Source organism: Tachypleus tridentatus, chromosome 1 (assembly GCF_004210375.1).
Source record: "Tachypleus tridentatus isolate NWPU-2018 chromosome 1, ASM421037v1, whole genome shotgun sequence".
Taxonomy (NCBI): domain Eukaryota; kingdom Metazoa; phylum Arthropoda; class Merostomata; order Xiphosura; family Limulidae; genus Tachypleus; species Tachypleus tridentatus.
This window is the reverse complement of record NC_134825.1, coordinates 98,000,970-98,014,836: the sequence shown is the minus strand read 5'-3', so window position 1 is coordinate 98,014,836 and position 13,867 is coordinate 98,000,970. Positions and strand designations below refer to the sequence as shown.

Here is a 13,867-nt window from a genome sequence, read left to right as displayed (position 1 = left end):
GTTCCCAATCAAAATTCAGAGTTTTTGACCTTCCAATTTACCAAAAAACAAAATGGCCACCATATTGCTTGTTGTTGACATTTTCATGTAATGGTTGGTAACTTCAGAAGTTCTTCAGCAGAGTAAAGTATAAGATTCAGTTGAAAAGTATATGTTTTAAACAATTAGAATATATGTGAATTGCAATAATGGTGGCTTTTAATTTGAATTTGCCATAACATGGCTACTAGTTACTCATTCTGGACATTTTTTTTCTTTTATTTTTTTTCTGAGGAAAAATAGAACTTTTATGAAAATGAGTAAAATTAGAAGATTGCTTTGAATAATTGAATTAAGTATTCTAATATCAAATCACTGTACCATTGTGATGTAAGTAGATTTAATTAAGGGTTGGTATTCACAATGCACGTTTTAAGTTCACCTTTTTTGTGTCATTAAAACACAATACTTAAAGTTAAATTAAATAAGTGCCATTAGGGAATAGTACAATCACAGAAAGTCATGAATTACAGTTTCAATCTATATGATGAACTGGTGTTTACCTGGCACTCATATTCACTTTGACAATACACATCTTTACAGTATTATTTATCCTTTCAAAAATTTCTCACAGCAGTGAAATCAGCAATATATCATAGAATGACACATCTCATTTAAACCAAATTAGACACTCGTACAGGTATTTAGTTCATCTTTGTACTGCTTGCAACCACTCATTGGCATGCATTTTAGCCCAGATTTGTGACATATGCAGCAGTAAGTCCTGCACTGTTTTATGCATAAGCATGAAATCATTTCTAAGCTATCAGCAATGGGACTGAGGGACATCAGATTTGGTTGCAAACCAGATTCACCATGGTTTCATTCCATAGTTATAGATGCAGGAAGTTCTGATACAGGATGGAGGGCATTTCTCCATATCATGGCTTGATAATGAACTTGCATAAAATGAGAGTAGAGGGCTTCCCTGTTTTTGAATGCTGTGCTGCATCTACAGAATCTGGTGCACATTATGCACACTGCATAAAAACTTCTTTACTGATCTGATGGCCTCTGATGTTAGTGCCAAAACCACCAAGTAATTTATGTTACTCTTGGAACATCTTCCAAGATGATTGCTTGTTGTGACTTGATATATAGGAAGTAATATCACACCCAGTTAATGCATGGAAAAATAACAATGCTGTTGCTGAATTTTTTGACAAGTTGTTGAGCACCGTGTCAGTAGATATATACTGCTATTTTGACAGGCTTCACACCTTTTCTTAATATATGACTGATTTCACCCGACACATTACTTTGCCTACTGTCACTTGATACAGTACAACTGTGCTAGTTTCTTCATCCTTTAACAGTGCCTCCTTAGTCTTCTGCAATTGCTAAATTTTATTTTCATGGGTAAGTTGTGCATAGCAGGTTTTGTTCCATAAAAGATATTGGGCTTCAACAGAATCCAGGACATTTTCAATCTGATTGATGGCTGTGTATTTGGGTCCCTCAGTTTTTTTTTTTCTGTTACTGTTTGAATTCCTGACAGTGGTTAGCCCTTGGTCAGTTGCTGTGCATAGCACATTTCTAACTTGTGTAAAGTTGGCAAAAATATGCACAAACCATAATCTACAGATGAAGGCTTCTTCAAACTAATTACTGGATCCATCTTTGTTTTTGAAAGAAGAAAATGTGTAGAATCTATCAAAATCTACTCTACACATGTTATAGCATAACATATTCTGCTGCTGGCTTGTTTTGGTCCTTTTCTGAAAAACAAAAATCAAAGAATCCTTATCATTTATCTGTGTATATGTATTGGATCCATCACTTTGTGTTTAAAAACACGTGGAAAACTTACAAAATAAATAAATGCAGACAATATCACAAATATTCACACACATTATGAATAAACATAAACCATCTATCAATGCTCAGTTTTTTCAGTGCAGTAATGTAACCCTGATGCAGTTAAAATCATTATCAACCTTATCAAATGCAATTGAGTTTGTCATGAGCACTGTTAGGAATATGGATTTTAATAGTTATCCATTAAAATACAGGTTTGTGATAGTTTTACATCTGTAATTATGTTTTCATTTTCAGCTATTTTATATTTTAACCAATATGATGCTCACTTTAAGTTAGAATTCTGCATTGAGTGTGTAATAAACATTTTTGTTTTTTGGAAAAAGGTTTATTTGTACAGATGGATTACTAAACATGCCATACATATACAAATGAGTAGTTATTTTCTTCTCAGCAAGAGGACAACAGGTATTTTTGAATAATGATTCAATTTGTCGATTTTTCAAAACTTAATTGTGGTTAATATCTATGCTAAAACTTTTATTGTTTAATCACTTTCACTCAGCTTTTTAAAAGACAGCAGAGAAGTAACTAAGAGTGGCAACTCAGGGCTACTTTTGGAAAAATCATTCTTTGTAAATTTAGGAGGTTAAAAACTTCAAATTTTGGTCAGATACTAAGAAAACTTTGATTCAACACTTTCAGAAAAATTGCAAGTTTCATGTATCCCCCACCCACCAAAATAAATAGCTCTCACAATTGCTTATCAAATATATTTAACACTGTGCAATGTAAGAAACTTTCCAAACTTTTTCTTATGGTGGCTTTTTTTTTTTTAATTCTCAGGTCAAAAACTCAAATTCAGCTTGGGAACCATAATTTCTGGATTCATTGCTTACAAATTATGACAATAAGGCAGGTTCCTAACTTCTACCTTAAAATGCCCCTTGATATCTTTTACCTAGCTACTTTTCTCAGAAATCAATCTCATCTATAACAAAAGATTGATAAGACAGTCTTTTTGTATGGGGAATTTATTTTGTCTCAACAGTACTATTTTACTGCAGCATATTTTTCTTACAGTATTGTTAACTTGGGCTTTACAACTAAATCCATGTAATCAAAAAGATGTTATTGATGGAGACATATTCCAGATATTTATCAGTAAATAGATATAGCTATGTTTTTGAAAGGATTAATTTCATGAAAATGATGTCGATGCTTTGTTGTGTGCTACAAACCTTAAAGTTATGAAATATCTCAACATCAGCATAATTAGGTTAAAATAATGTTTTCTATAACACAAACCACTGTTCTTCTAAAAGAAAAACAGAGTTCACAACAGAACACTTCAGTAGGTTGTCTTCTATGTAACACAAGAATACTAGGTATTTTTCCAGTGGTACCTATTTCATCACAATGTATTTTGTACTAAAATGTTCCAATTCAAGTAAAGTTCAACTACAGTTTTTCTTTTCTAGAAATGCAAAAAGTGCAGTTTAAATTGTGCTAGGTGTTTTGGACCACATGAAAATCAGTGTAATGCCTGCAAGTCACCCCTGCATTTGAACATAGAACTTAATAGGTGTATGCCATGTTGTGATAGACAACATATACTCTCAAAATATCCCAACCCTTGTTGTGATTGTAACACATCAGGTAAGAACCTAACACTAAATTTTTATCAATGTAGAAATTGAAGTTAACATCAGTTTTGCAATTAATTTTCTCAAAATTACATATAAATGTGTAGTTCATAAAAACAATTAACTTTGGAGAAAAATGAATTAAAAATTATGTACAGATATGTGCCCATTTTGATTAAAATCTCTTTTTCTCTTTTTTTATAGAGTAAATTAATGGCAAATAATTAAAGTTTAACAAGAGGAAAATGAACTTTGGCCACAGGTGGCCACAAACTGTTATCATAAGCATCATAGTAATATATATATAAATTATTAATATGAAGAATACAGCTTTACAAAAAAAAACTAATGTTTTAATAAATCCTGTTTGTCCTGTGGTATGAATTTTCTTAACATTTTATATAAAATAGTATTTAATAAAAATATCAAGTTGCAGGAAATACAAGAGTAATTTTAATTATGTCTAATGCAACTGCTCTGATTCTATATGCAAATTAATGTTTTGCACAAGCCTTTAAGCTCCCACACCTGAAATTGACAACCCAATAAGAGTGTGATATTCCCTCTTGATGCATGTAATTCCTATTCAGTCCTACTGAACTATCACTTCTCATTTGGAAGTATATACACTTTTAATGTGTAGCTTGTGCTCTCTTCTAGTGCTTTAATTTTTTTTCTGAATCATTGTATTAACTTCTTTCCACAAGTATATTCTTTATTATATTATTGTGATATTTGTCGAGTTATTACAAAGTGTAATTATTTAATATTTATACCCAGTTATAAAACTTGTTACTTAATTATAAAATCTTTTTTTGCCAACACAACTTTGTTTGGCTATTAATTTTGCATTATAAATTCTGTGTTACTGCTTTGTGGGTTATGGGTTCTGTTCACATTGATACTAGCTTCAGGTCATTGTATTCGACAGGAAAAAATTTAGCTTTACTATGTCATAAGATTAATCATTGAAGGAGCTGATATTTTTTGAGCCTCACCATGAGTTTGGAGGCCAATGCATTTTGGTATACATTCCACCAACTTTGGAAAGATAAGGCATTATGTTGTTATGGTTTTTGAATACTTTTAATATTTTAATCTGTAGTTCTTTGAGATTTATGATGTAAGTTTTGTTATTTTAGTTGATACTCATAGTCTAGTTCAAGCTAGAAATTAGTTTAGTTGTATCCTTTCTCCTGTATCACTGATATTATGAGTCTTTACTATATTAGGGTTACCTGTATATCATCTGACTGGGATATCAGTCATTAATTTGACTGTATTGTTTTTCTTCCACATGTCTTGTTTTATTCATAGGTTATTTATAAACATTCATTTTATAAATTTCCATTTATTTTATTTTTGTTATTATGTTTATTGTTTGGTTAATATTTTTATTTTAGAGCTTAGTGATATCCTTTGCTCTGCACTATTCAATTAGACTTAATATTTGTCTGTTGTTTTCAATTTTCTTGTGGTTTTGCATGAGGGTTATTGCTAACTATGTTAAACATTTTGTGTTAATTTCTTACCATTCATTTTTCTAATTTATACTTTATACATCTTACTCTAAATTTCATTAGTGTGAGGTTCTGTCTGCTGGGGTCCATCAAGCATGCACCCAGTTTTACTTGCTTTTCTCCTATAGTGGGTGAATCCATTTCAGATAAACCCAGATTATCAGTTCTTCTCACCCTATTATGGTTTGCATCCCAGACTTCTACTGCAGATTCTTCTTGAGCTATCTCAGCTTTTTAAGACATTTCACCACATATTCTCTGCTTCTGACATTTTTTCTTTTGAGAATGGGTATTGTAAGCCTTGCGATGTACAGACTTTATTCTTTTTGCTGTAGCTAACCATTAGGCAGATTTTCTTCTTGGTTTTATGTCCTTTGGATCTCTATCACTCCTTTTTATTTTCTTTCATACCTAGTTTTCATGTTTGGTTTACTGTATCTACTTTGCTGTGTGAGTAATGTGTACCTTCCATTTCCTTTCTTGAGTGTTTCACCTATATTTAATGATTTTATGGAATACTGCCTCATCCTTCCTGGTTTGCCATTTTTTATTCTTTCCCTCCACATTTTTGTTCCATCCTTTTGGGAATTCTTGGGTTTTACTCTGCTTTTTGTTTCCCATCCACTGCTAATAAGACTTACAGTTAATTTTTTTTCCACTGATCCATTTTGTTAGTTTCTTCTGTAAATTAATTTTCATATGGGGTATCTACTGTGCTATATTCAATTTTTCTGCTTCATTTTGAGATTGTAATTTCTATTCTGTTACATGTCCAGCATTTTTCTGTCCTTTAACAGTTCTGCCTAGAGGTTTTTCTCCATATGTCTTATATGCTCAGTGCTATTTGGAGTTCTGGACTGATTAGTTCAATTTCAATCACTTCTTGGGTCTTCTCCATTTTTCAATGTAGATTACATTTGGGTTTACCATCTCTGCATGTCAAGTTATGCCTACATTACACATTCTTAGTTTTCAATTTTAGATTATTTCACCATTGTTTTCTTTGTTCTGGATCATTTTTATTTGCCTCAATTTTTGTGGCTCATGTTGTATATTCCTTTTGATTTTTTTATTTCTTATCATCTGCCACATTTCTTGATTTGTTCCATATAATCTTGTGGGTCCAGTACATACTTTAGGTTTCTTTATTGTTTACAAGGATTTTCTATTAAATTCATGATTTCCTTCCCTTACACCACTGCTCTGTCTGTGATTTTTTTTCCCTTTCTCCTTGAGCCATTGGGTTTGGATTATAATTGGATTGGCCTTTTATTCCTTATATTCTTCTTCCCATCATTGATTCCTCATGTCTTCACTCGATTATTAATGTTCCACACTCCATTTTGGACATATGCTGATGCACATCATTCCACTGTAACAGTGGAAGTGCAAACAGATCTCTCTGTGCCTCCATCAGAGTCATTTACAAAACATCTGAAGTGTCTTTTGCCCTCCATGATTAAAAGAGTTGATGAGTCTACATCTTCTCCCATGGAGGGGTGACACTACTGGTCAATCAGCATGTGCCCACCCTGTCTTTGCTACTTGATTTACCCTTGGAGGCTGTAGCCACTTGTGTATCTTTGGCTCATACCATCACTGTTTGTTCTTTTTAACCTGTCTTCTGAAGAGACCTATGGTCAATGAAACCTTCATGCTCTCATTGAACAGTTACCATCTCCCATTTCAATTCTGGGAGATTTTAGTAGACACAATCCTCTCTGGTATGATGCTGATATTGATGGGAGGAGTTTTTCCATAGAGTGTATGCCTTTGTATTACAACCTTTCTCTTTTCAATATGAGTTCTTGCACTTATTTTCATGCACCTAATCATGGGGCAGTGATCATTTTCCTGTCATTCTGAGAGAGACTGGCTGTAGTTAATGGTCCCGACCTCAATGGAAGTTGGACCAGGACAATTGGCTCTCTTTCACTGCTCTCTCTGAAATTGATCTTGCTATCATCTGTATGCCATTGATAAATGACTGTGTGGCAGCAGTGACTGACTGTATCGTCCAAACAGCTTCTTAGTATCTTCCTAAAACTTCAAAATGTTTTCCACAGTATCCTCATTCGTGGTGGAATTCAACCTGCCACACGGCATGGAAGGCTTAAAAATGGGCCTAGGATACCTTTCGTAGCTATTCCACACTTTTAAACCACATTGCTTTTCAGTGGGCCCATGCACATGCTCAGTAGGTCAGATACCAAAACCAGAAGGATTCTTGGATTAAATACACATCTTGCATCTCTTCTACCTCCAGTTCTAAAGTCATATGGAACAATATTTGGAAGGTCAGTGGGTGGTATACTTCTGCTCCCTTTTGATCTTGATCTCTGATGCTCAGAGCATCACCAGTATTCATGGCAAAAGCTTTTGTAGTGCTTCATTTCACAGTTTCTCAGCCATCAAGACTTGGGCAGAGTGATTGCCTCTTTCATTTTGAGCTGATTGTCTCCATGACTATAATTGCCCCTTTATGCTAATGGAACTCAAGCTTGCTCATAGTCAGTCTGGCAGTACACAAGTTGGACCTAATGATATTCATTACAAAATGCTGCACCATCTCTCTCCAGCTTCTCTTGTTATTCTTCTGGTTGTTTTTAGCCAGATCTGGCAGGAGAATGCTTTTTCTTCTGCTTTGCACCAGGCTATTATGTTCCATTTTTCCAAGCCTGGCAGGGATCTCAAGATTCCTTCAAACTACCACCTGATTGCTTTGACAAGCTGTCTCTGTAAGATCTTAAATAGGATTGTTAATGCAAATCTTGTTTGGTTCCTCAAATCAAACAGCCTTCTCTCACCCACCTAGTGTGGGTTTCAATGACAGCACTCCATCGTGGACCAGCTGATTCAACTTGAAACATCAATCAGAGAAGCCTTTCTTAAGTGACAACATCTTATTTCTGTTTTATTTATTTTTTACATTGAGAAAGCTTATGATACTATGTGGAGGTATGGTATTTTGCAAGACTTCCACTCATGTGGGTTGTGTGTTCATTTGCCCTTTTTATCAAAAATTTTTAATGGACTGGTGATTCCAAGTTTGTGTGGGTTTAAAATTTTCCTGTTCTTTCTCCCTCAGGAACTTGGAGTCCCTTAAGACTGTGTCTTGAGTGTCACACTTTTCATTATAAAGATCAATGCCATTACTAGACAACTTCTCCCCCCCCCTTACAGTTACATGCAGACTTTATGTCGACAACTTCCACATCTTGTGTCAGACATTGAGCATGAGGTTTATAGAGCAGCAGCTACTGACTGCCCTCAATTATTTATTGAAGTGGAATACAGCAAATAGTTTTACCATTTCTCTCTCTAAAACCATTTGCATGCACTTTTATTGCCAATGGGGTATTCATCCTGTTCCTGAGCTATTTCTGTGGTCCCTTAGGTAACATTTTTAGGACTTGTATATTACTGTAAGCTGATTTTCATTCCATGCATCAAGCAATTACATGTCAATTGTAAAAGAGCACTGAACATCCTCCATGCTCTCTCTTCCACCTCTTGAGGAGTGGAACGATGTTTTATGCTCAAGATCTATCATGCCCTTATTTAATCAAAACTGGACTTTTGAGTCTCTGGTCTATGGCTCTGCCAGAACCTTGGCCTTGAAGATGTTGGACCCTGTTCACCATCTGGGGTTCTGCTCTGCAGAGGGGCTTTCTGCGCTTCTCCAGTCCAAAGTTTGTACACTGAGTCTCATGAACCTCCTTTAGACCTCTGCTGTTTGGTTTGCAACTTTCTTTACTGTATTCCTAAAAACTTCTATCCTTACCACAGTATTCCACCTGGGGTTGTGTTTTCCTTCTTCAATGTGCCAGGCTTTTTCAGAATAGATGGTCTACCATTGTTTTTTTTGGCCTTTGTATTCAGGCACAGTTGGCTGAATTGGGTCTGTCCTTGGATGATGTTGCTGTCTTTACAGGTCAACCCATTTCACTGTGGTTTATTACCATTCCCAAGTGTGACCTTTCTTTGAGTCATCTGAAGAAGGTGAATATGTCCAATTGGAAGTGCCATCTTTTGTTTGCCAAACATCTTTCAAATCATTCCTAAATTCCCATTTACACAAATGGTTTGAAATTCAGGGACTCTGCAGGCTCTGCCATGGTTTGTTGTAATTCAGTGGTTGCACACAGGATCCCCTCTGCAGTTACTGTGTTCACTGCTGAATTGTATGCCATTTCTCTTGCTATGGATAATGTAGAAGCTATGCAGTACACAAACTGTACTGTTTATACTGACTCACTTAGATCTCTACTGGCCTTGGAATCCTTTCTTACTCTTTTCTCATCAATATTCAAAACCAACTGGCCCATTTCTCTTTATTCTATCCAATTTTTCTGGATACCATGCCACATCGGTATTTGTAGGAATGAGCTCGCTTACACTACAGCTAAGTCTGTCTGCACTGGTGTTATCATTACCATGCCTATTCCATATATGGATTATGGCCCTATTTTCAAGACTTGGCTCTATGCAGTTGGCAGTCAACTTGGAGTGAGTAACATGATAACAAGCTTTTCCAGATAAAACCCTCAATTGGACTTTGGTCATCTTGTTTTTGTAAGGAACAGGAGGAAGTTGTCCTAACTAGGCTATGCATTGGTCACAGTTTTTTAACTCCTCTTTTTATGTGGGATTGATGCACCAATGTGTGGTCTGTGTGACACTCAAGTTGTAATAGCCTATGTTTAGAGTTGTGTTGTCCCTACGACTGTGAGTGAAGGCACCATTTCAGACATTTTTACCATGGGTTTACTCCTGACGTTGGACAGTGTTATTGGTGATGGTGGTGCTTTCTACATTACACATGTTATTAATTTTTTAAGAACCATTGCCCTATTTAATTCTGTTTAAGTTTTTATCAGATGATGGACCACCATTTTTGTTTTAACTTTACTTCCCTTTACACTTTATAATACTTTTACTGTTTTTTTTTTTTTTTTAATGGTTGTTTGGCACAGATAGCCCAGTTGCTTTGTACCATAAAACACCAAACAACAACTTTTTTTTTTCTTATGGATCCTGTTCTGTGAAATGTGGTGCTTGTTTAGGTATACATAAACTAGTAAGAGCTTCACCAGAAGACCATGATGACTTAATCATTATAATTCCATGGCCATACAGTGCACACTGCAGAGATGGCATGCTCCACAAAATTGTTTGTTTTTCCTTGTGATAGGTTTGCTTTGTAAGTTTGCCAATACCAGACTGTACTCACTCATGGATTACATGGGTGAAGCAGAAGATGATAGCTGTCCAACCCTGCCATGTCTTGTGTTGAATAAATCAGTGTAGTCTGCTTTTCAAAATTGGGTTTTGTGGCCACCCCTTACACTCTCCCAGGTGTTGTCGTTTTTCTAGGCTTTCCACCTCACTTTCTTCCTCCTTTTCTTCTGGTGGAGTTTGAGAAGTCTTTTACAATTACAAGCAGCTCGAATGATAGACTAGAGGCTTTTTACTGAATATGATAATGAAATAGAAATAATTTATACAAATTATTGTAAAACCATTCAGTTGAGAACAGGTTGGTGGAATTCAGCTGAAGTAAATGATGAGGTGTATCCTCCACTGTATAACATGGAAGTGAGCTGTCAAAATTGTAGTTCACCCCTTTGATTGGGATTCTTCATAATGTTATGTTAGTCCATCCATGTAGTGGTTCATTTATGGAAACACTTGCAGACTACTTCATTTCTTCTTTTTCTGCTATCCCTAGATGATTATTATTTCAAAGATGTTCCTGCACTTGGAGTTGTTCCTGTTATTATATGTTTGGGTGAGATGGTTTATGTTACAAAGACATCATTTTGAGACCAGGTTTCATGTTCCAAAATGATTGTTCAATTTCTTACATTGTTATAAAACAACAGCATGTGTCCATTCATGGATCAGGGACAGTGTTTGAGATTCCTTTTGCTCTAAAGATATTGAGGTGAAGATAGTTGATCTTCTTTCCAACTCCCACTAGATGATTGGTCTTTGGACTGAATGGCTGGTATGGTATTAATAGTTTTATTGATAAGCAGTGAACAATGTTTTGACCTTCCTCAGTCATCTTCAGCCATTCTGAGATACATTTTTATTTCAAGTGGGTTTCTCATCATCAAAAATTGGCTTTGGATTGTAGTCGACTTGCTAATGGTATGAGCCTTTTTTCTACGCTCACATAGTTGTTAGTACATGATGGCCAGGTATTGGATTTTAGTTGACCCTCATCCTATCCACCCATGGATGTCAGTTTTAGATGTAGTTGACTTGCTGCGTATGGCCCACTTTACACCTAGCAGAAAATTCTTTAATGCTACCCACTTTTATGTTTTCTGGGCTTCAGTTTGATATCTTTAATATGTAATGTATGGTTCAGATCTCTATCCTACCATAGTTTTTTTCCATTTGGATGTGCTCATCTGATTTTCTGCCCATATATGTGACATTTTTTCCCAGTGGGTGAAGAGTATATGTGGTTTAGAATTCATGTGATCTCCCACATTAAATCTTTGATTCTAAAGATCTTTTATTGGATAGTGTCCTCTAGATGCTTTCAGGAGATGTTTCTCTTTTCCCTGACGTGTGTGTGGAGTTAATGTACTGTATCAGAAGTTATAATTTGCCTGTAATGATAACATATTTATGATAGGTGCTTACCTGTACTAATAATTCTCAAAATTGATGCTTCCATTTTCTGCATAAATTTAGTGATAATTCAGTAAAATTAAATAGAGTAACTTGCATGCCTTATCACAATATGTTCACTCTTATTTGGTTGTTGCATGAAGATTTGTATGCTTTTTTTTTGCATATAGAAGGTAGCACTAAACAAGAATAGGTATTTATATAAGAGTAGGTAAATACCTTTAGGAAATATATTTTCAGTATAAAAAATTATAACATTTATTTTGAGAGGTTTGTGTTAACTTTCTTTGTTTTCAACAGTGTAATATTTTAAACTCTCAGGATATTTTATGATACAATAAACAAACATGAAACTCCCAGTAAGTGGTTGTTGAACAGATAGACAGGTAGACAAAATCCAGGCTTCTCTTTCAGTATATCTTTTCATATATGTGATAAATTACAGTGTTGAGTGATTATTTCATTATAGTCTGTGTGTAAATATGTTTTCTTACTGTAGTGTTTATGAAAAATATAGAATTTGTAATTTATCAGTTCTAAAAAAAATAAAGCATACAATTTATAAAGCATCTGCTTTGCAGGACAATGTACTTTGTCTCCTGGACATCCACGCAGCATATGGTCTGTCCATAATAGTCGTAAGGATGGAACAGCATCAAATGGGAATCGCATCTCCACTGAAAGCGCTGTTGCCATTGTGTTTGTTATCAGTGGCTCATCAGTACTTCTGTTTTTTATCATTTTTGGAATTTTGCAAGTTCAGTCAGGCAGCTTCTACAAAACTCAGCAACTTTCAAGGGACTATGAAAGAGTTCCAACTGCTGCTGGAGTTCATTTTGATGCAAAAGAGGAACAGGTAGCCTTGACACAAGAATATGAAGATGAAGAAGACAATATTTATGAAAAGACATGAAGCTACGTGTTTAATATTCCTGTTAAATTTGTATCTATGAATTATAATATTGAGATTTCATGTCTTATGATAGATATATTATCGACTTCTAGAAATTGTGCCAAAGCAAATATGATTAATATAAAAGTTGATTTTTCTTTCAACACTGTGTTGTAAATCATGTGAAGCTGATGATTTAATAAAACAATTACTGAAACATTTATTTTAATGTAAAGTAATGATTATCGTAGTAGCATAATTATTATGTTTTTAAATGACTTAAATAAAAAGCAAGATTATTTACTTTATTATTTGTTTTATCTAGGTACATTAGTGTGTGGCACATAATAATTTGCAGCACCTATTATTGTGAACTTCAAATTGTTCATACTATGATTTTAATTGGTATTAGAAAAAGACTCAGTTTAGCATTGATGTCGAGAAAACCCCACTTGTAGAGAAAAATATATATGTAAAAACGGCTCGTTTAGGCCAAGAAAAATTTTTTTTTACGTAGAGAAGTGAACAACGTAAAAAAAAAATTTTCTCAGTCCAAATGAGCCATTTTTACATATAAATAATTAGCATTGTTACACAGGTTTTAACCTCATATTTGAAGTTAAGTATGTAAAGTATATCTTTGAATTACTACTTATCTTTGACTTATTGCTTTCTATTTTGGAAATTGTAAATATTAGACAAGCAATGATTTGGTTGTGACTGTTAGTGTTAATATAAATAAGATTAATCTGTTCAGATTACTGTTCATTTGCAAGAGATTTTATGCTTTATCTATCACACAGTTTTGGAACTGTAATGTTATTTATGTTTACTTAAACTGCTTCTCTAAATGCCTTCAAGACAATTTCCTTTTATGTACTTTTAACTATTTTTAAAGAACTTTTTTTATATTTTTAATTTGTATTTCTCAGAAACAATGTGTCCAACTACAAACCAGTCATTAAAATCTGTATAAATAGTACAATTATTGGTTTAATGTGAGATGATACTGAAGTCAATCCGTCCACATAATTGACTAGAGACGGTAGCTTATATCTTTCTTCTTTTACATTTATAAAGATTTTTTTAAGGTTGCTGTTCTTCTCATTTTCTAAGATTATTTCTACTTCAAACATTCTTCTTATGGTACGCATTTTTGTAAATTGGAGCTGTTTGTATATATCTGATGGACAGCTCATGTTAATAATATTGATATGTTAAAACTGCTTTAACAAATAGTTATTTTTTGGTCAATGAAATTATGTTGAAGTTGCAATGAACAGTTGTATCGTTTTACCAGTTTTTTCTTAATAACTGAGTAGCACATGTATTACAAAAATCTAGTAAAGATAATGTTTACAGAC

At 34.1% G+C, this 13,867-nt stretch overlaps 1 protein-coding gene across 3 annotated transcripts in view; it reads left to right on the top strand.

Moving 5' to 3' along the window:
- Positions 1-13,867, top strand: part of LOC143256628 (furin-1-like) — a 145,006-nt gene extending 131,139 nt beyond the window's left edge. For all 3 annotated transcript variants that reach the window (XM_076514100.1, XM_076514090.1, XM_076514109.1), the window contains 2 exons: positions 3,279-3,456; positions 12,193-13,867. In XM_076514100.1, the coding sequence (XP_076370215.1) occupies positions 3,279-3,456; positions 12,193-12,524 (510 nt within the window). In that variant the 3' untranslated portion in view covers positions 12,525-13,867. The remainder of the gene's footprint in view (positions 1-3,278; positions 3,457-12,192) is intronic.